Raw genomic sequence first — 23,954 nt, forward strand, 5'->3', positions numbered from 1 at the left:
GCCCTCTCTCTCTCTCTCTCTCTCTCTCTCTCTCACTCACTCTCTCACTCTCTCACTCTCTCACTCTCTCACTCTCTCACTCTCTCGCCAGTGTCAACATTATCAAACAAAGTTCTCCTTTAATAATTGCAAGTACTAAATTATTGTATTGGAAATATGGCCGAGGCAGTCAGAAAAATAACACGTAATATTAGCTCGTTTTATCGAATGGCCTCGTTATTTCATCACATCCTCGTTCCTAACGAGCAAAACTTATCCTATTATTTCCATTTAGATTTAGAAATACTTTCGTAACGCTACGAGCGAATTAAAACTCTTCGTGCTCATAGTACAATGGCTGGTTGGCCATTCATAATGCACATTGTTTAATCTATAGAAGAGCGCTGGGTGTAAGAGTCAATGAGAGATCGATCTTATTACTTAGGTAACGCAAAGCAAACGAAAGAGGAAGAGAATTTCTTCTCTCGCGTTCTCCTGTTAACATAAGCTGTGCAAGTGTCGGCGGTTGGGGAGGGGACGGGGGAATGTTTACGAGCAACTTCCGCGTCTCGCGTACTGTGACCAATGAAATATCAAAGCTATCGGCCCATAAAACGACCCTCACTAACGAAATATTCAACGATTGCATGCATCTAGGGCGCATGGATCTTCCCCCACTCCCCGCTACCCCTCCGCCCTAGCCGCTTGTTCCAATCCCCTATCATTCGTTCCGTCTACATCGTAATCATTCCTCTTCTTCTTTTTTTTTATTTTCTTCGTTTTCTTTCTGCTTATATATCCCGCCATTGTCAAACGAGCACAAACACATAATTTCATCGCAAAGTCAAATGAAGTTTTACATAAACTCATTGCACTTTTTGCTTTCTAAACTCCGTATAATGACGTATTTCTCTTCATTCTTTATATAATAATTCCAAGCAGTTGCTGTTTTGGAATGATTAGATGGCATCGTCGCGCTCTTGTTGATTAAAAATTTCCTCTTTCTCTCTTGCGTAACTATGCGGCAAGAACGTTCAAAAGAGATAATAGGTTTGTAGATATTTAAAAAGCACCTCACTTGTACGGTAAACGAAATATTGTAGTTTACTAAGTGAATTTACTAAATGATAAAACGAGGATATTGCATAAAATCCCGGCAATTCCAATCGCTGAACGTGTACGTATAATAAATTACGCATACATTCGGAGATTTTGAAAATCTTGATAAATGTAAAATTGATTAAATTTTAATAAAAAATGATATTATCTGCATTATGCAGGATGAATGCATTATTGGTGAAGTAGCAATTATCTAGGCCATTGCCTAATATTACTTTCATCCCTAGAACTTTCATAAATTGAGCATAATTCATTTAACGCATTGTATTAATAAAATTGGCAATGCAGAATTGTTTATGCTACTTGCAACGACAACTTTAATAACAATTTACCGGAGCTGACTTATTTGCGCGAGTGTGAAAATTTTCGTTATTCGTTAAAGAAATTTTAATACCTTGCCACGTTTGTAATTTTTTTCTTCTTCAATTGGTTTCAATGCTACTTACTTCCTTTTGCAAAAATATATAATTACTTGAGCTAGGCACAGTTGGTTTTTATCGAAAACATCTTTTTCCCTTTACTTCGAGTACTTTAATCCGTATCGAAACTCATTAGTCCACGTTTAATTAATAACCCACAAAAAGGGGTGGAGTGACGGGGAGGTGATGGGGGGGGGAGGGGAGATATTGTTATAAAACACAAAATACTACATTGTTGGGCGATCGAGTAAGTAATTAAGACCAAGGATAATTGTTATATTACAGGACTTTCGTAACCTTTCGCTTTCGGCATAACGGGCTCTTAATAAATAAGCAATTGTTTCATTTAATCTCGGCGTCCGAGAAAATGAAAGTGGCTGGGCAAAGAGGCGCTCGGGCTGCGTAACGAAAGAACAACGAGTACACGTTGATAAATTTTGTCTCGAGTGAGCAGCCAGCAGCCAGCAGCCAACAGCCAGCAGCCAGGGGATGGTGTGGTGTAGTGTGGTGTGGTGTGGTGTGTTGTGGTGTGGTGTGAGGGAGACGGCCTTTGCATCGCGCTCGTCCCGCGTCTTTGTTTCGAAATTACGGAAATAGAGTGGCAGGCCAAGTGTAATTTTCTTTAGCGGGGCACAAACGTGGCAAAAAAAGAAAAAAAAAAGTGGCGAACCCTCTCCAAAAACTCGAGAACTTCCCGAGAAGAAGACAACATTTTCTTTAGTGACTTATAGGGAGACGCCAAGGCGATGAATATTTTCTCATCCGCGTGTACACGATCGCGTTCAGTTCGGCCTTATAATAAATATGGCGGCATCTAATTATCATTGCATTATTATTATTGTTTTTGTTAGCTCAATTCCAGTGTCACTCAATTACCTTTCGCTCACTCCCGATGGCTGTCAATGAAGAACAAATTTAAAGCTTTTAAATTGATGCGAGCACTTTATGACGATCGAGAATAAAAAAGCTTCCGCTAACACAATTTGTCATGCACTCGTACGCTAGTGGAAAAACACGAGAAAATGTATTAACCTTTAATAACGAATACGGCATACGTTGCATTAAATTGCAATATCTCATTATACATATATATATATATATATATATATATATATATATATCTTTTTTTTTTATTTTTTTTCCCCTCCCCCCTTCCCCATAACACCGGGCCATTATACATAACCCCGAGTCCGTTTATTCGTAATTGAAAATGCGGTCAAAGCACGTCAAATAACATGTAAATTTTATTCCTACTGACTGGCCTTTTCTTCTGAATAATCAACATAATCTTCATAATACCGATCATCTCTCAATAATGTCCCAAGTAACATAAATTACAAAGCCATAATGCAATAATACCAACAATGGTAAATAATACACCGAGTTCCTTGTCACAAGCTGCACAATAAAGCAAAATATAAGTTTATTTATGTTGATAATTCATAATATTGTATACAACATTAGACAGACGAACATTTCGCAGTAGATTCATTAGTGCGATATAATCTGCCATTTATTGATTAACGGCAGGACATTAAAATAATAATTTGGTAAATAACCGCACATTGTAGTTGGCCGCGAACATATGTCCCAGGCGCAATTTAATTCCAACCTTCTGCCCGACGTCCATTGCATTTGCTCGCAACGTCCCGCAAATACGTGGATGATTAATAATAACGTATGCCTATCTTTGTTGTTCCTCCAGGATGGTCCGCATGATCGGCGACGAGTTTCTCACCGAGGAGCGAGATCGGAAGTACTACGCTGACCACTACACCTGCTGCCCGCCGCCTCTTTTCATCATCCTCATTACGCTCGTAGAGGTGAGTGAGCACACAAACCTTTACACAGCCGTGGCATATTCGCTGCATTTACTCTTTCGCGGTGTGCGTGCGATGCCTAGGTGCATAGGTGCCACGATGCGTGGGTGGGTGGGTGTATATGGGATTTTTATACAGCGTGACTCAGCGTGTACGACGTGGTGGATCGACTGACTTTTGTGAGCGAGCACTGTGCTCTCAACCATCACTCTCGCCTTCGTTTATTCTCATAACTTTCTTTAACTACGTTTGCTTTTCCCCACCGTTCCTCATTGTTTCGATAATTTTTCTTTTTCGTTCTTCGTCTCTCTTCCAATGCTCCCCAACGCCTTACAACGTGCAAGACGCTTTTACATTTATCCGGCTCTTTATTCTCATCTTATTAAGTCTTGAGATTTTGACAACGATTTTTTTACCCGACAAACGAAGCGTCGTGGACTTTCTTCTAAAGATAAGTGTTGTGTATCTTTGGCTTGTCCCGGCCATAAAACGTCGAGGGAAAAGAGAAAGAAGGTAACGAAGAAAATTTATTACGTTTCATCGGGGCAGCGCCTCGCGTATAAGGATCGGTTTCACTGTTATTATTTAAATCGCGAGCCAAGTGCAAATGAAAAAGGAAAAGAGAGTCGTCGGCCGAGATAAACTGTCGGCGCGGCTGGAATAAGTGAAATTATCGCGCGACTCGTGAGCGAGTGAGAAGGAGAGAGCAGACGCCATAAAGTGCCGTGTAATTGGCCAAAAGGCAGCATTCCGCAGCGGTCGTAAAACACTTTTGAAAATTCGCCGAGTATCGGAGTGATGTCGCGCTCGTAAAAAAAGGTGTTCAGCTGTCCCCGTCGAGGCTGGTCGAGCGTTGCGGTTAACGTGACTCGCCAACATCCCTGAAAACAAGCCGTCGATGCCCGCGGGTGGCTCTCATTAATTAAATTCCAGCCCACCTCGCTTCCGCTTCCTCTCTCTCTCTCTCTCTCTCTCTCTCTCTCTCTCTCTCTGTGTGTCCCTACTCCTGGTGCCGGTTTCGCCTTCTCGTTGGTGGGACTCGAGAGCTTAAGTGTAGGGGTAAGACTTTGATGAGGATGGGGGGAGGGGCGAGGAAGAGAGAGAGGAAGGAAAGCTTTTCCATGGGACCCTCGTGAAAGTGCGAGAAGGGGGACTTTTAATATCTCCTTGACTCGCGTCCAATCTCGTCGTTAAATATTTTTGGAATTATCTTTGCCGAGACGTTTTTCGCGCGCTGCTAAAATCCCTGGGAGAATCTACGAGCGAAATCGTATCGTTAACAGCCATTTATATATATATATATATATATATATATATAGATATATAGATATATAGATATATAGATATATAGATATATAGATATATAGATATATAATCACACTTTTGCCAGTCGACGGACAAATTGTTAGATGGCTTTTTTTTCATTTTTTTTTTTTCATGGCCAATTGTTTGCAGCAGGAAGTGCTTTTCTAGCGGTGACTATCGCCCATGACTTTCGAAACTCGACCAATAAAGATCAAGTCGATAAAGCTCGTGAGAAACAACTTGCAAACTCCGGGCTTTCGAAAGCGTGGGGAAAATATATTTCTTCATCGCTTTACCGAGTACGTATGTGGCGTAGAGTGCGAGTAACATTAGGCGAGCCAAATGTACGACATACGCTCGTCTAGAGCGAGGTAAACAGATCCCCCATTATACGGCTGTCCTGTAATTTTACGCCAAATCCTCGGTTATTAGCCATTAACGAGGGAATATTTGCTGGGTGATGGGACGGGAAGAGTGGTGGGGGGGGGGGGGGGGGGGGGGGTAACTATACGGCATCTCCGTTTTCATCGTTAGACATTCTCGTTGGTCCGATGCAGGGACAAGATGGACATCGTTAACGCGATCGGGACAAAGAGAGAAGCGACCGTCAAGCCGATCGTGCCTATAAATTGCACATTTGCGCGTCGCTAACCAATCAGATCCTGACGCTCTACCGTTAAATAAATAGCGCTCGGCGAGGCCGTAAACCGTTCCGCGACGCATCGGGCAGAAAAGTAGGGGTGATCAAACTTATCGACCAGAAATTTGTTTGCCCCGGTCATTCGTCAAATGGTACTGTACAATGATGGGGGAGGGTCGAGAGGGGGATTGGCCTCGACTATATCCATATTAACTCAAACCGTTTGATTTGTCTACGTTGGTAAGATTCGATTATTGTCAATTACATCGCGCGTACCGCGACTGATAACGGCCGATGATTCCCGAATCGGAAATTGTCGGGTTACCGGTACTGCTGCCTCTATTCTAACGACCACCTATTGTATCGATATATCTTTCTCACTTCTTTCGCTCCTCTGCCCAAACTCCCAATCGCTATTGGTTCTAGGTAGCGCCAAGTATTACCCAACTTCACCTTAACTAGTATACTCTTTCGTTATATTCATTGCAACATTATGGATAATTTTTCTAAAAATATGATTGGCCAATGTGGGCGACGACTATTTCATCGTTAACAAGTCAAGGACGAGAACAAGTTTTAAGGAAATGCATCTGCTTTCCCAACTACCATTAATTAATTATTCATTACTATCGTTAGTTTTTCTTTCTTTCTTAGTTTTTGGCTATTGTATTATCCTTGTCTTTCTAGAACACTTTCATACTTTAACCTAATTTAATCATAAATTTAAAGTAAATTTGTGTCTATACTCATTGCTCTTTACCGATACCATTTAAATTTTTTATTTTAAAGAAGATAGTTATGTTAGTTTATGGAAAAAATAGTGTAACCGATTTAAAAGATAAATGGTGGCCAATAGGAGTCAAGAATGGCCACGACCATCACTGCGAAAATATACGTCGCACATGAAGATGTTGTTACTACTGAAACACTTAAAGGGTCTCGAACGCTTCTTTAAATTGCAAAATTATCGAAACTTTAATAAAAACTTGAAGAACTATCCTTTTCAAACTATAATTTAATTTAAAAGCATTGTGCAATTTTAATTTTAAGCTCAACTAACTTCCTATGTCAAAAATTTAAGAAAACAATCATTGAAAAGATATTTGATAAACAATATCTCGCCAAATAATATTGCAATAATAAAGTAAAGTGGTCGATTAATATTTATACTTCATTAATATGCATATTAATGAATATTTTTCTTAACATAAATACGCGATTGAGTATTTATTTTTATTTTATGCGAATAAACTAGTTATTCATGAGATAAAATTTATCGTTTTATTTTATTATGCAATTCTATTACACTATCGATTCGTTTGTGCTTAATATTTATAATTACTTATATTGTAAAAAATACATGACAATATCTATTAAAAGTACACGTCGTTATTGCTGTTGTTATTATTCTTCTTCATATTATTATTAAGTTTATTATTCTACAGTTAAAAATATCATTTATTATTGAAATAATTGAGTTGGTAGTAATTGAAGAAAATCATGAAAGCTCGGTAATGTTTTTGAAAATTATATTCTACATTTTTTGTCTTTGTTTTCCTCGCACACACATACACTCATACACACACACACACATATAGCATATTATTATGTGAAATTAATAAAATATTTTATGAAATTTTAGCTCATCATTAAAAACAAAGTAATTGGTATACGTTAATTAAAGTTTTATGTAATTATTAAGAAGAAAATTTTTTAATTAAAAAAAATGATAATTTGTACTTTTTAAGAGTGTAAAATAGAGTAAATATTTATTAAATATACGAGTAAATAGATGAACGAATCATTTATGTTTAAAGCGGGAATTTCTTATGATCTGGATTTTAATATTAATTTTTATATATCTATGAAACAAATGCAATTGAAAAAGGAATACCATCGTTTTTAATAAACGCCGTTGTATTAAATACACGAATGTACAAAAACAAAAATAATAATGATTTATACGTATACACATGCTTATATATGTATATATTCATAATTTATCAAATTGTTATTTCAACGTTACTATATATTTCCAAAATAAAAATTAAAATTTCAAAAATAATTTCTTTTCAAATTTCAAAATTCAAAACCGTGTGGTATATATTTTTGAAAAATTAGGGTAATTATGTTATAAATTTTTTACCACGCCACGTGTATAAGCGGAAAATATAACACAAATAAAATTAAGCCATAATAATGGGGCAAAAGAAGGTCCAGTATGATTCCATTAAAGTTAATAATTATACAACATGTGAGAGCAGTGGTAAAAAGCCGGAAGGAAATGTTGAGTGAAATGATCTGTAGAGGCCGGTAATGACAAAGTGAATTCTTTTAACAAAAATAATTCCCTGTCCAAAAAAATCGACCATTTACTTTTATCGTTCTCACTTATATATATATATATATATATATATATATATTTCTCTACCCCTCGGGGGTTTAATAGCTGGTGTATAACGCTAGGCGCACACGATCGACTAAATGATAATTCGGAGGACTTTAAACGGCAGCCGCAATTTACATAAAAGTTTGTCGCTGATAGTTCCAACCACATCACTTGGCTCACACTTACACTCGCGTGAGCACACGTGTTTTCAGAATAGAAAGTTAGTAAGTGGGCATGTGAGTGAAAAGGGTGGCAGGGAGAAGGGGGAGCATAAACAAGCGAGATAGTATCGTTTCTCCGGATGGTACTTCGAAAATATTATAATCCATATGCCCGGCTAGTACAAGGATTTTGACTGCTCGAATGGGAGGAAGGGAGGGACAGAGAGCGAGAGAGAGAGAGAGAGAGAGAGAGAGAGAGAGAGAGAATGAAAGAGAGAGAGAATAATGGGCAAGCAATATGATAATGAGAAAAGCCTGATAAGGGCGAATCTACATTGAGTTAATAGCTTATAAATAAGATAATTTCATGTTTATTGTTATAAATATTGCTGTTGTTGTCGTTGTCGTTATTATTTGTTTATTTTTATTTTTTTCATCGATATTGCGCGAATAGGTACTATAAAAGGACGATAATGTTATTTGTATAGGTTTAACGTTAAATTGATAATTAGCATCGATAAAGGACGTCATCGAAAATATACATTGAATAATTATTATTTAGCACGAGAAACTGTCAATTTCTTCCTCGTGAGTTTTCGAAGGGAACTTTCATTCTTTGTGAAAGCAGATCTCCTCCATCCGATTAAAACGAATTTTACGGTAAAGTTGCTAGGGTCAAACGCGTACCTGGATTCACAAACTTAATCCGTAGCGATCTGTTATAAGTGTTTCATAGTATGTATGCAACGAGGATGCAGTCCTTTCCACGTAAGTTAAATATAAAACTTTCTACATTGGCTGATATAGTTGGGAATTTTACTTTATCGAAACTGCATCTTGTACTTTTAGTTCGTATCATTTGTAAAATGAGAAACTTAAGCAAATGTCATAAAATTTGTAGCACACTTTTTAGGCATTTAAAGCTTTGTTAAAGATTGTTATCTTGTATCATTATCAATACGTTCGGTAGTCATAAACTTTAATAAATTTCTTTTTTTGTTTTCATAAATATTGCAATCCATCAATTTATTAATTTTTTTTTTTTTTTTTTTTTTTATCACGCGACTCCAATAAAAATCATTCCCTGTATCAGAAAGCAACAATATATTCGAATATGTAAATTAATTTTATCCATTTCACAAAAAGAATGTTCCCTGCCAATTTTTCATTTATTTCATTTTAATTTTTTGTTAAAAAAATGTTTGAATAATCGCAATAAAGAAACAAAAATTACTTTTAATCTCTATAATATTAATAATCATTATTATTCAAGTCCTTTATAGTTTTGTCTTTCTTTTTTTTTTTCTTTCTTTTTTTTTCCACCCATGATAATAAAATTTTTTATTCAAACATAAAGACTTTATTCGTAGTTTTCAGCTTTTTTATCCGTAGCCGTATGCCGTCAGATGTTAATTTTCTTCTCTTTTCTAATCGAAAGCTATCGCGTTACAAATTGATAAACCATTTTATAAATGTAGTCATGATTTTGTAATAAGTCAGCGGCTATTGCAATTCTGCCCAAATCAAATAAATAATACTCGTTATAATACTCGGCGTACGTAGTTATGTTATTGCCGAAAGGACAAATTATACCACGTTTTATGTAATTACGAGCGCAACGCAAACATTAAACGAGTTGAAATTCGCGAGGGATTTATCAGGGAATAGAGAAAAGTGTGCAAAGAGATGAAGAAAGAATCAAACGACGCTTTCAAAAGCCCTGTATACTTTTATTTAACGTTTGAATCGTGTGGTATCCCAGCATCGAAAAAGCTGAAAAAGCATCCACGAAAGTTGTCACATAATCTGTACGGAGCATCGGAGAACAAACTGGGGGGGGGGGGGGTGTTGAAAAACAGCCCAAGCCCCCCCCTTACTGAAAAACAGCCCAAGCCCCCTCCTTACATTTCGTTTTTCCCAAAAAATCCTTTGTCCATAGCTGTACATTATTCGCGCTGCATAGCGATATATATAGAGACAGAGTGAGAGAGAGAGAGAGAGAGAGAGAGAGAGAGAGTATGCGTGTGTGTGATACACACACATATATATATATATATATATCGCATAAGCTCTATCTTGGCTTTCTCTTCTACCCCATCCTCGTATATTCAACGAGCGCGACGCCAAGGTTTGTCGGTTTTATAAAGTAACGCATCCCCGTGGTGGATCGAAATGTTTAGCAGCCAAGTTTAATGGAGAAAAGAGATACAAAGCTTGCGTTCCACCTATAATACACCGACGGCTTTATTTCGGCTCGACGTGTATTATCTCGCGTGTCTTGCTTACAACCCCTTGCCACCTGCCACCTGCCCAGTCGCTCCCACCCGCTCTTTCCTTTCGAGCCAGGGGATTTCCGTTAATTGATTTATTATTTATGTCAGGGATCGAGCCAGCTCGATTCCTCCTCGGCTTAGCTGCATAAAAGGATCGAGGAACTGCGTGGGCTTGGCAGCGTCGCGATAAAAAGTCTCGTCGATGTTTTGGAGATCGTACGCTTTTCGTGACTTTTATTATTCCAATTCCGTTATCCGTACTTGAGAAATTCATGTTGGTCGTCGGTGCGTCCAGTTTAGACTCGAATTAGCTGCAAAATACTCTACACGAATCATCAAAATGCGCAAATCAGTCACTTTCTTATCCTTAACTTTTTCTCTACCTTTGATTCGCGGCACTAATTCCTTCAATTTTTTTACAATTTCATCCAAGTGCTTGGCAAAGTTGGCGTACGGATGTTCCATTATTGGATAACGATGTAACCTCTTTGTACGATACTTGTGCCCGTGTATATTAAAGCTCTACGCATCCACCTGTGTAACTAATATAAATACAGCCTTAATTGTATCGAGCGACGTTATGAAATTTAAAAACGTTCAATAATAATGTTATAATGTATGTTGTTGTTATAAAGTTAGTTGAAGGGGGCGCATGTGTTGCCCAACAATCGGGAATAAAACAATTATAAAAGCCCGTGTATGTTTTATAAGTATAAGCACATTTGTTCGTCGTAATCTACATTACGATATCGTTGCAGCGTCGCGTAAGGTACGAGAACGAAAAAATTAGTGTGAGTGCCTTCCACGGCAATCTAACATTTTAGAACTTGCGTTTCATTGTCTGCGAACGTAAATCTTTCCAAGATCGTCGAAATTTATAGAGCATTTTTAAAGAATCGCCGTAAAAATATATATCCGCAGGAGATCTCGTAATTTTACAGAACGCTGACAAACAAAACGCCAGTCGAGGCGATCCGAGAATTAAGAAGCTTGCGTATCGCTTTTATTTTTTCCTCCTCCGGGCCTTGTCGCCTCGTCCTCCTCGGCGTTCCTATTTTAGCGAATCGATAATCCCGATCGTCGTTGGCCGCTTTTTTCCGCAGTGTCTTATCCCGCACTGGTCTCTCCACCACCCCACCTCCCCCACCCTTCACACCCCCTCACCCACCCTCACCCCCTACCGTTACTTTTCTTATTTCGCTCGGAGAGCATTGGCGCGAGCCGAGGAATAACTCACCGCCGAGACGATACCGGTGTGAATTATTGCCCCGAGGTGCGGAGGAAACTTTTCGAGGCGTCTTCTTATAAATAAAGCGAATAGCCAAAATTAAGGATTACGAAAAAAAAACAAAAAAAAAATAACAAAAAAAAGGGCTTCGGGCTCCTAAAGACGCTGACTGGATGCGGTGACGGCTCATGTTGAACGAACGAATGCGCTGATTAAGGCCTTAGGACTCGATGAATAATGATGCCTCGTCTCGTTCAATTATTTAGCACGTAAGGGCCTCTCGGTCTCTCCCCCCCTCCCCCAAATCCCCTCTCCCCTCTCCCCCTCTCTCCCACTATCCCGACCTCTACCACCCCTCACTCTCGCTCAAACCGATTTCAGCTTCCGACTGTTACGTCAGCCTCTCACTTTTTGCATTTTCATTTTCTTTTGCCCCGGCATTTAGCTCTGTATAAATTTACCTTAACTTTATTACAGATTTATCGCTCTAAGACCAAACCATAGTTCTTTGAATTCAAAATTTATTACTTAGTTTGTTAATTTATCAAGTCCGCGTTAAATCTCTCCGCACAATGAAGATACATTTGCTCGTACGTTTTATGGCTCTCATTCGCAATGCTCACTTGCGCTCAAATTTATCCGCGACGAAAGAATCATAAACAACGAGCGGCCAAATACGAGGCCCTCGGTCTTGTTGGTTAGCAACAATTTTCCAATTAAAAAGTAAAAGAAAGAAAAAAACTTGATAATTCATCGAGTAACCCCTCGAGAATTCCGCGGCCAAGTTTCGTACGTCATTCGTACGTCATTCGTACGTTATTCCGCGAGACGACGTTCGCTTTACGAAAATAGCCACGAACGATTCGAAAAACGATTCCACGTGATTCCAATTTGACTTTCCTGTAATCAATTAATTACTTCCTCCTTACCTCGTAACATCGGTAGAAAATTTTCTCCTACCCGGAGCCCCTCGTTCGGTAATGCGAGGAGATGGACTCGACGATGGACTCGACGATGGACTCGACGATGGACTCGACGATGAAATAAATGCCTCGCTCACGCTCACCCCGGTCAAGTGCTCGATTTCGCAAATTCAATTATTACCGGAGACCCTGGACCGGAGACTCGCTGCAGCGTCCCGTTCTTTAGCCTCGACTCACCTCCTACTAGAAGAACTGAATTTCAAAGCGATTTTGGCTATTCGCCGCGCCACGCAAAATACGTCGCACGACGACGCTGTAGAGCGAGATATCAACAACCCGATGGGCGGGCGCACATTCGGAATCCATGTACGTAAGAGCATCAGAGAAAGCAAAGCAACTAAAGGACGCGGCCGAAGGACGAGGGGGCGAGAGCACGCGAGAGATAAGCGGAACTCGGTTGCCCGCCGGATATTACTTGATGCTGCTGGCTGCCTTCTTTGGGTTAGACAAACTCCCTCATACCTTAAGCCCGTTGCCCTCTTCTTACTCCTATCTCCATTCTCATCCCCCCCCCCCCCCCCCCCCCCCCCCCCCCCCCCCCGCCATTGTTCTCGTCCTTGTACGTACTTTTGCTATCATCTTGCTGCCATCCTTATCTATCTCCTTGCACTTTTCTCCTCGTTTATTTTCTATTTTCAGGACCTCTTATTCCAGCGATAAAGACGTACGCGAGTGTCTTTTGAATCCCCGTTCTCGTCCCATCCCTTATTCCTCACGGCCTCGTTCAACAAACGCCCGATACATTTGGCATTCTATATGGACTTTATCCTCTCCTCCCTTCTTCCTTCCCTTTAATACCACTTAATTTTTGCCCGAGTCTCGAGTTTCGTAACGCCAATGACACACGCAAGAGTTCACGACTAGCGACGGCACTAGGGTCGTTTGGCTGAACCGGACCAACTAATCCGGCAATGCCAGTAGTAGGACGAAATAATAAAATCAAGACAACGAATGCGAAATAATGGCTTGTCAAGCACTTGGTGTATCTCTCGGCGTACTCCCTATTATATCTACGCGCGCCATTTTACGTCCCTATGGGCAGGCAGCAGCACTACCTGCTCGCCTGCAAGCCTTCCCATATACCCGACATCCTCGTCCTTCACCACCTTCACCAACCAACACTATTAACTATTGGCTGACTAAACTAATCTCGTTATGTGTAAGAAATAATTTCGCCAGGGTGTCGCGGGTGGTGGTTGGGTCGCTTAGACGGAGTGTGACGGAGTCATACACAGACAGGGAGATAGAGAGAGAGATAGAGATAGAGATAGAGATAGAGATAGAGAGAGAGAGAGAGAGAGAGAGAGAGAGATAGAACACGAGGAGAAGAAAGTACTACTCGGAGACGGATACGAAGCGAGATCTTTCTTTCCTCGTAGCCGAGGGCTACACGTTTAAGAAGGCTGCAGCATCCATTACCACTAGCATCCCACCCACGCTACGGTCTTATACGAGTATTATCAGTAATCCGCAAACGAGGCCGGTGGTATGCGCCGAGCCAATGCCGAGCCAACGCCGAGCCAACGCCGAGCCAACGCCGAGCCAACGCCGAGCCAACGTCGAGGCAACATCGAGCCAAAGTGAATATATACGTCTAAAGTGAGATTCGGAGTATGAGAGGCGATACCAATCGTTTTAAGTACCCTCTTAGCACGCGCACTTTATAGTCTATATTTCTTCGTCTCGTTTTGGATTATTATTCTCTAGTCCCTTTATTTTTATTAGAATTTACATACGATTAACAATTTATCCCGTAAATCTTACATGATTTCTTAATAAGCGCCCTGTCGTTTCTTTTCCTGTTTTCCCTTTGCTCGGGTCCTTTTTTGCACGCCCCCCCCCCATCCCAAGGTCTCAACCCTCTATTTTCCTTTTCTTTTCTTTTTTTTTTCTTTTTTTTTCTTTTGTTTTATCGCGACATTGCAATCTTTCTATTCCCAGGCCCTACCGTCGTAAATATTCGAATTTATATTTAGTAAACAGCGGGAAGTACCAAATCTATAGTAATACTTGTATTTACGTGGCTATTCATTGCTCAAGTAATGTACGAAATGTCTCGCATCTTGGTAGCCAACCGAGATTACACATTAAGAATTGAGATGGAGAAATCGATCGACCGGCGGTACCGTATGCTCGTACGTAATATACAGGAGGACGATGGAAATAAAATTTAATAACTTACACGTTCCTTACATCTATGCTTATTGTTCATTTTGCCGCGACAATGTTCGTTATACATACTATCTTCCTTATCATTGCCATCCATCAGCTCTAAAACTTTCGATTATTTTGCCGCATCTGTCAAGCCTGTCCTGCGCAGTCTTTGGCTTTCATCGTTAGAAAAGCAAAAAAGTACGCGATTCGCCTTGCGCGTTGCGACTCTTCATCGATGCTAATTCAACACGTTGCTTGTGGTCGACCATCGTCATAGCCGACGACAGCCACATTTTATCCGATCCCTCTCGGATCTCCACCACCATCCCCCTCTCGCCAATAACGACCGATCTAAGAGGTCGACATTAGCGAGGCATTCCCGGAATACTAATCCAGACTTTTAATAATCTGCGTCGAGGAATGAATTCGAGCGGTACAAAGCACGGGGAGCACCGCTTGTGCGAGCTCTAACCTGCCATCTCCTCCTCGCGCTCGCTAACCCCGTCCTGCCCCGCCCATGAACCACCGTTCTCCCCCGTCACTGCGCCCCCCACCCCCCCTCATCGACCCCGTACGACCCTCAGCCAACACACCAATCCCGCTCGGCCGGCCATCCATCCAAACTGCGCGTCAGGTTGTTTACGAGCGCTTAAGAGCACGCGATGCCCGCGGGGCGAACGGCCGCCCCCGGGGGTGTGATGCATACTGTCGGTAAGAGAAAATTTTCGTGATCGCGCCGAAGGAAGCCTTTCTTCCAACGACATAAGTGAATCGACGCGTTGAAAAACACTCCCCTATCCTTTTCCTCATTTTTTCTTTTCTCTCGCAGTGAACACGAAGCCGCGCTCCAGCAGTCCGACTTTGCGGCCTCTTCCGCTATTTCGCCGTTTTACGAGCTCTAATGAAATATCGCGTTGCCTCCTCCCCCTCCCCCGCCCACTTGAGACATAAAAATTCGATTCAACGGACAAATGAGACGCGTAGATGGAGAAGTGGCCGAATGGAAGAGCGAGCGAGAGAGAGAGAGAGAGAGAGACGACGACGACGACGACGACGACATTTGTTTATGTCTGGCAAGTCAGTCAAAAACTTTAGAAATCAAATGCGGAATTGTGACATGGAGTTGGCGGCTGAGGGGTTGGGTATGGGGGCAGGAGCAGGGAGAGTATGTATTTCGGCCTTTCCAGTCCCCCCAGGAATTTCTATCTATACTCATTGCGAGGTGATAAGAAAGGAGCCTCCCTACGTGGGCGAGGCCGCAGTCACGATTCCCGAGCGACAAGGACCGACACCAATTTCTCCCGGACCCTCGTGATCAATCAGCCCTACGTTTTCTGTCTTTATGGGCGCTGCTTTAATTAAGAATTCTTGGATAATCCTCGGACATTTCCATCTTCGAAGGTCTTGAAATTCCGTTTCTTTTCTCTCGATTTTACTTATGTTTTTTTTTTTTATTTTCACTTTTATGACCCTCAATTCTTCCAATTATCAACTTTCACACCGGTGCATATCATTATATTTGCTGTAGTGAATGTACAACAAGAAACGTACTTTTCACTAAGAGCGTCCGTTTTCTCTCCGAAAAATCCTCCATATAATCTGGTACTCCATATTTCTATATTCTAAAATTTATATATAAAATTACACGAGCAATCTAAGATTAAAAGGATCATTACATAAGAATATTGAGCTACTTTTCTAAGTGACTGCAATCGTAATATGACATGCATAATGTTATCTTGATGAGAAGAAGCGACTTGCGGCAGATCGTGAAAAGATAAAAATGTATAGGAAATCCGAGATCCCGCGAAGAGGACGAGTCGTCAAGCTTTGCAAAATATTTAAGGATCGTATCTTGAATGCCGTCTATCTAACCACCTAGCAATCCTCATTGCTACTTGCAATCAAAATTAAAGTAGACAATTGTTCTCATTATCTCGACCGCAATATATAGCTAACGATACGCCTTGATTATAAAAATTAAATCTGCTTTATTCGATACGTGGATACAATAATAATAATAATCAAAATAATAATACTTCTCAGACTTAATTAGGTAATTAAGATGAAGCATTTAATGTATATTCGTATGATTGAGATTATTTGGAATTTAAATGCGAATAAACGTTTAAAATAATGTCGAGAGCATTGGATTTGTTGTGGCCTGAAAGGAGAATTGTAAAAATCGCGTGAAAATTTCGATAAAAAAAAATATTCAATAGATGTACGAAAGAAGAGTGTCGCAGCGGCGGATGGGGGTGCGCTTAGCGATCCCATGGAGCTGACAAACAAAACACGAGAAAAAAAGTCAATAATTACTTTTTTTTTTTTTTTTTTTTTTTTTTTTTTTTTTTATGGCTGTTCATAATTAATACATAGAATAATCAATAATTTACTTCCGTTCCATTTACAATAAGAGGGCGAATCGTAATTCACGTAGAGAGAATCGCGCGTGCATACGCATTCGCACACGCTCGCGGGCGTCACATAAAATCCGATAAATTTCCCGCGGCGCGAGGATGACTCGATTTATAACGTAGCCTCGTGTCATGAATCTAGGGCAGTCTCGACGACGACGACGACGACGACGACGACGACGACGACGACGACGACGACGACGACGACGACGACGACGATGACGATGACGACAACGACAACGACGACGCCATCGTTCGCCTCCGCTTGCCCACATTTACTATTCGGTATTCGGTATTCGATGCGTGTCGTCTCCCACTGTTCCACCCGTTATATTGTTATCGGGCGCCCGCAGTATCAGCGAATGGCTTCCTTCCTTCCTTCTCTGGCTCTTAAGCTCCCGTCGCAATTGCATTTATTATTTAGCGGCTTATGGCCGCAGTCACTTTCTGATTTGCCGCTACTTTGCGCCAAGGATGTATGTCTCCATCGTATTTGCTTTCTTGAAAATTGCACAACGATAGGAGGAATCACGTTATACCTCATTCGGAGCCTTTGCAGCTGTCGGATTACAAAAGCTCGTTTACTTTTGCCGGCGGATGATACTTTGGCGGGTAATTATTGTGTCGCGCTCGAGGGTGAAGAAGAGCATCATAACATGTTACTCATGAGGGGAAAGCCAAGGCGGGCGAATCGACCGTTTTTGCGTGTCTCTGTTATAGGGTGCGCATTTTATTTATGATTATTAAGGATTAGTGAGGAAGGACATTGTTTGAATAATATATGGGTCGATGTAAGGTTTGGAGTAGCAACTAGGGGAACTTTATGATTTTCCTCGAGCTTTTCACGAACGTTGAAGCACTTGCCGATTCACGCTCCTCTCATCAATTTTTGATGACTTTTAATTTTTCAATTGCTCTCTCTCTCTCTCTCTCTCTCTCTCTCTCTCTCACTCATTATCCCACAATGTCTCTTGAAAATGTTGATTCGGCCGGCGAGTAGCCAAATAATAAAGATATTTAACCAAGTGCACCTACAAGTGCTCATTAGCTTGCAAAGTAAAAATGTATTGGGCAGCAAATTGCTCCGAGCGTATTAAAATATTTTTTTGAAAAATGCGCGCGAGTTGTTTGAATTCGACGGATTGAATATAAATGTAACGAATTTTTCACCCATAAATCCGTGATTTTCTTCTTAGTCCGATACTGTCGACGTAACGGAAAATACATTTCCCCCACCCCCCTCCCGGCCCCTTCCCACCAACAAGGTAGCGATCGTGCGTTAGCTTATCGCGGCTTCCGCAAAGTAAAATTCACTTTCCAATTAGACGTTCGGCAGACTCTACCGAGGGGTTAGAAATTCAAATGAGAACGCGAGCTCCATCAGGAAAACACTTTCGTGTTTTTTTCTTCTCTCGGTCGGTGACGCCACGCCGGGTTAATTCATTCGTCCGCAGTACTCGTTTCGTGTAACACGAGGCGCCCGAGCGCTTTTATTTCCTCGCCATCGTCCTTCCACCCTCCCCACCTCCGCGCCTCCCTCCCACAAAACCCCAACCGCCCCATTGCCTGCCCTTTCCACGCCAACTTTCCGCGGTCGCGCCCTCCTGATTCACCATGCACCAGCTACCCAATGTACTTTGGGACCACCCCTCGCTCTTCCTTAATTTTTTTTTCGTTTTGTATTTGATATTCCCTTTTCTCTCACTCTCTCTCTCTCTCTCTCTCTCTCTCTCTCTCTATCTCTTTCCCCCGAACCTCGTGTGGAATGCGGCAGTCCGATGAAGCGCCACTCGGACCCATTAAAATGTAAATCACGAACGAATCGAGAGCCCTGGTCTCGCGAATTAACGAAATTATTTATGCCTCCATTGTATTAGTTACTTTTTTTTGAAATTCAATGTATCGCACTAATTATTGAGTGGTGCACGGTGCAATTGCGTAAGGATATAGATTACTATGCGTGTATATTATTAAACGGCACTCACGGATATTCTATTTCACTTTGTACATCTATTTATTTATCAAATAAGTTTAAATGGATAAAACGAAAGTACTTTTATTATTGGTTATCGCGCTGTGGCGAAAAAATTCTCTTATAAAAGTCACTCTAAAATTTATGATAAAAATTGTATCCTGAAAATGGTTAAGGTAGCGTGTGTCATTTTATGGGATATTAATGATGACTTGGTCGATTTTATCCTACCGCTCGCTAATGCCCATAGACTTTCATACAAAACTCATGACACTTTTGTTTATCTGAAAAAAATATTATAGACAATTAATGCAATAATATTATACACGAGTTTATTGAATAAGTGTAAGTATAACTGAGACTTTGTCAGCTCGCTAGGTAGGTAAAATTTACTTGTATCGCTATTAGCATTTCAAAATATTGTTATTATCATTTAAATGATTAATTCTCATGTAAAACAATAAATCCTCGGTAATCTATTATTGATTTACTTGGATAAAAGTGTTAATCGTTTAAAAAATGTGCATTTCTTGATTAAAATACATTATTACTGAGCGAAAGTTTTTGTCGAATAAAACCGAGGATAAAGTTAAGGATTCGATTAACTAGCAATTAACAATACTAATATGCAATACATTTTTTAGCATGCTAAGTACATTGTATGGTGGTTAATAATAATAATAATAATAATAATAATAACAATAATAACAATAACAACAACAATAACAACAACAACAATAATAACGACAACAATAATAATAATAATAATAATAATAATAATAATAATAATCGTAAACGTAAATTATGTATACGAGCTCGAATACTTATTAAAAATTTTAATATCAATTTTCATTCAATATAAATTTTGCCAAGATACCGTCTTACTTTATATATGTATGTATGTATATATATATTTTTTTTAATATAAAAATTTTCAACTTAATTTTAATTTGATTTCAAATGAAAAACTTACAACTAGCGTAAGATATAAAAATTCGTGATAATATACTTACACGTTGTTTACTTTATTTATTTACGAACGTTATAATATTGTAAACATTGTTGTATAATACCCTAATTCAATGATATAAATTCCTAATTAACAATACGTACATGTGAGAACGGATTTTTTTTTATAATAAGCGATAGAATTATCGTTGTTGCAATCAATTTTAATACATGATTATTAAGCGCTTATCGTGCATTAAAATTAGAATCGTAATTAAAAATCTACAAATATTATGTTAAACAAATTACCTTTCAAAAGAAAAGCTCCAAAGGTGGGTAGAAAATATCGTATCGCACATGTTGATAATCAAACAAGCTCGATTATTTACATTTTAAACCAAAATTTTCCTTAATACCCTTAACACCTCTAAATTCATATTACGGTCGACATATATGAGACCGAAATAGTTTTTAGGCAAATGTTCTAATTGCAAAGGTGTTTAAACATACAAGATACTCGAATTGATCAGACACAAATTACGTATACGTTAGTAGGAAAACTTAGAAAGTGCATTGTAGGAATAGTATGCTTGAAGAAAAACAAACGATTAGTAACAATAGAGGTCGCAAATTCCAAAAGTACCTGGCGGCTGCCTTTTCTACATATATTTTCCTTACATGACGTGGCCGCTCCCCTGAAAAAACATTGCCCGATAAAGAACAACAACTGTTCGGAGGAAGTAAGACTAGCGCGCAACCCTTCGACAATTGTGCACTATCTCGTTGCGCGGGCGCGCACGCACGCACGCACACGAGGGCGTGGTCGTAGCGTCGAGGCGAGTATCTGCTTATCTAACACACATGGCTGTGTGACGAGCTGAGCCAAGTTGCTCGCGTGTCTTTTATTTTTTCCGTTCCGTGCCGAGAGGGCTCGAGCTCGATCGAGGGCTCGAAATGCAAAATTACAGGTAGTCCCATTTTTATTTTTACACATGACGAAGCTGGGGATTTGTTGATTACACGTAAAAGTCGGCGGCGGAGACGACAGCGGTGCTTGACGGACGGCGATGGGACGATGGGGGAGACGGAGGTCAGCGGGACGGGGTTAGAAAAGTTCACAATGATAATTGTCGTCTACTTTATTGACGGCCGGTAAAAGCAAGCGTGCCCCGAGGAATGATGGATTGGCAATAAGGAACAGCGAGGCGATAACCGTAAGCCCATGTACGTTAAAATTCATTCAAATGTCGTCAGTCCCTCATAACTTTTGGGGATGTAACTTCATTATCTCTTCCCGATCACAATAATATCAGAGTTATTTTTTTTTATTTATGAATCTCAACTCAATACACGAATAGTCTTGGTTGAAGTAGATAAATCATTCTTCTCGTGATATTTCTTTTTTTTTTACCTTTAAAATTTATGTTCGCGCTCATTTGCCAATTAAGAATGAAATTGTATTTAATCATATTCGAATGCATTATCAGCGTCACTAAACGCTTTAAAATTCTACTTTTCCTTTAAAAAAATGGTCGTATTTAGGGAATTTTAAGTGCCGTCCTTCTCTTACCGATACGTCTTATCCCCTAATCTCATCTTTATTACCATATAAGAATAAATCGAGAATCGATGGAAAACTGTTTTCGTCTTTGTTCCCATCCTCTGGTTCATTCCACCTCCACTGCCCCTTCCCTCCACTCCTCACTTTCTTTCCCTCTTTGTTTGAAAGCTCTGCGACACTGTTCATTACCGATATTTCAGTCTTATAACCGTAAAGTTATTTTGTACTTTGACAGAAACGAACGCGTTACGTGACTTATACAAATCACCGAGTTTTACGAAAAGCGACAGTTCGCAACTCCGTTCAAAGTATCTTTTGTGAAAAATAGAAACATAATTTAATGGATGTATCCTTAAAATATATAATCATACCGTGGAATTAATTATGCTTTAATTTGCTTCCACATCAATTGAAATTATCAGCTATTAAATGTCTCGATTAATTTATAGATGAGAAAAAAGGTGTCGATTGAGTTGGTATGCGTGTGTCAATGCATCTGTCTGCATTGATGATTAAGAGTACGATGAATCATTTAGAAAAAAAAATGACTAAAATATAGGGAGGAATGTCGGGAATATATATATATATATATATATATAATGCCAAATTAATATATTAAAAACGAAGTGAAAATGTTATTTTTCATCGTCGATTCAATATCGTCGTGTGCGACAATTGTCTTTAATATCATGAAATCGCATATATTATGGAATTCTGCTGTTAAAATAATGATTTATATACAGAATATCGGGCCTTCGCGTCGAATTCTTAGCTCGGGCATTAGAAAGTTTCTAAAATTTCTAGCGTTAAAGTTGAAATTGAAATATGGCCGATTGGGCGAGTAAGAGCGGCGATCGACTTATTATTTTGCCATCCTCCACTGTGGATGTCTCGTGAAAATTCCGAGTCATAAAAAGTGTCCCGGTATCATCAAGTGGAGAACAGTGGGGACATTTTAAATTCAAGGCCCCGGTTTGTAAGAAGAGCACGGCTCTTGAAAATACTCGAATCTCTCTGCGACATCGTAATTCATTTTTTCCGTCTCCCAAAGTTTTTGATCGCGCGCCGCGGCGCTCCCTATTGTGTACTCTATTGCAGTGCATCCGGATGAGGCACGCAAACATGCACACAGAGACCGGCTTTGATAATGGGCTACTTTTTAAAATGTAGTTATAGGGGGCGTGCGGGTGCGCTCTGACACAAAGCACTTTAGATACCGATTATTTCGAAATTTCTCTCTTCCGTTTGCTTTGTAAATACCTTTCAAAGCATTCCTTTGACGACGCACTAACAATTATTCAAATACAGGCTCGCGAACTGTGGAAAAATGTGCGCGCGGCCGTTAATTTATTAATCAATTTATGAAACAGTCGGTCGGACAGTTTTGTCATGTCTAAATCGATCTTCGATACAATCCGGTCACTCTATTCATCAACATAATTTTATTTATCCATTCGAATAGTCGAATAGCCGCTGACTTTTATACATATTATCGTAGGGTAAAAAGAGGGTATGAGAGAGAGAGAGAGAGAGAGAGAGAGAGAGAGAGAAAGAAGGAGAGAAGCATTGTTTTTTATAAACTACTCCTACGATCCGATGCTAATGACAAGGCTGGTTTTTGCTCAGAGGGCGAGAGAGAGAGAGAGAGAGAGAGAGAGAGAGATAGAGTGAGAGAGAGAGATAGAGTGAGAGAGAGATAGTGTGAGTGTATACGCACGTTCGGGGCTATTCTAATTTAGACATACGTAAGCTGGACAAAAGGCTTGTTTACACATAGAGATATAGTGAGATGGTGGGAACCGAAGGGGTTTGGTGTACTGCTCGAGCGTGGGAGGAGGGTAGTAGGAGGGGGGGCAGAATGGAGTCTTAGTAGATGGCGGAACCGCCATTGATCCTGTAGTATCAGTTGTCCGGGAGCTACCGAACGGGCAGCCAATCCCCGACTCGAGGCTGCACTCCATCCTCGTGTGCATGTCCACGGAGCTGAAATTTTTCCGCTTCGAAGAAGCGAGATACCGGATAAAGAGAGACTCACTAGGAAGAGCTAGAGTTAAGATGTTCTGGGGGTACCTCTAGCCTCTCTCTCTCTCTCTCTCTCTCTCTCTCTCTCTCTCACCCCCGTCTCTCACTACATTTTAGCTACCTACGATCCTTTAGCCCCTCGAATCCCTACACCGCGCAGCAACTTTACGCCCCGATGTTTCCACTGGGATAATTACCAAAATTGATGGTACCTACGGTCGAATAAGCGATCCTTTTTATCGGCGTATCCCTGGCGATTTTCCGCCTTACATTACGCTCAAAGTATTACATTCTCAAAATCGATTGTACTGATAAATCAAAGGATAAACGCACCCGTCTAACTCTAATGCAATTATAGACGACTCTTGTCCCTCGTACGTCATTAACGCGTCTCTATTCGGTCATGGGCCAACGGCACTCGGTTCCCTCGTAGCATTGGTGAGGCTCGCAATCGGATGCACTTATTTGGACTTGGGTCTCACTCGCTCACTCGCTCACTCGCAACTCTCGCCCGCGTACTCGGCGGAACCCGTGGGGACGCAGAGGGGTGGGGCCGACGACGGG

At 40.3% G+C, this 23,954-nt stretch overlaps 1 protein-coding gene across 1 annotated transcript in view; it reads left to right on the top strand.

The window, feature by feature from the left end:
• Positions 1-6,188, top strand: part of LOC105365397 (rhomboid-related protein 2-like) — a 39,637-nt gene extending 33,449 nt beyond the window's left edge. The window contains exons 2-3 of the mRNA XM_011503540.1: positions 3,223-3,340; positions 6,075-6,188. Of these exons, the coding sequence (XP_011501842.1) occupies positions 3,223-3,340; positions 6,075-6,188 (232 nt within the window). The remainder of the gene's footprint in view (positions 1-3,222; positions 3,341-6,074) is intronic.
• The last annotated feature ends 17,766 nt before the right edge of the window (positions 6,189-23,954 follow it).

This window comes from Ceratosolen solmsi, unplaced genomic scaffold (assembly GCF_000503995.2).
Source record: "Ceratosolen solmsi marchali unplaced genomic scaffold, CerSol_1.0 scaffold33, whole genome shotgun sequence".
Classification (NCBI taxonomy): domain Eukaryota; kingdom Metazoa; phylum Arthropoda; class Insecta; order Hymenoptera; family Agaonidae; genus Ceratosolen; species Ceratosolen solmsi.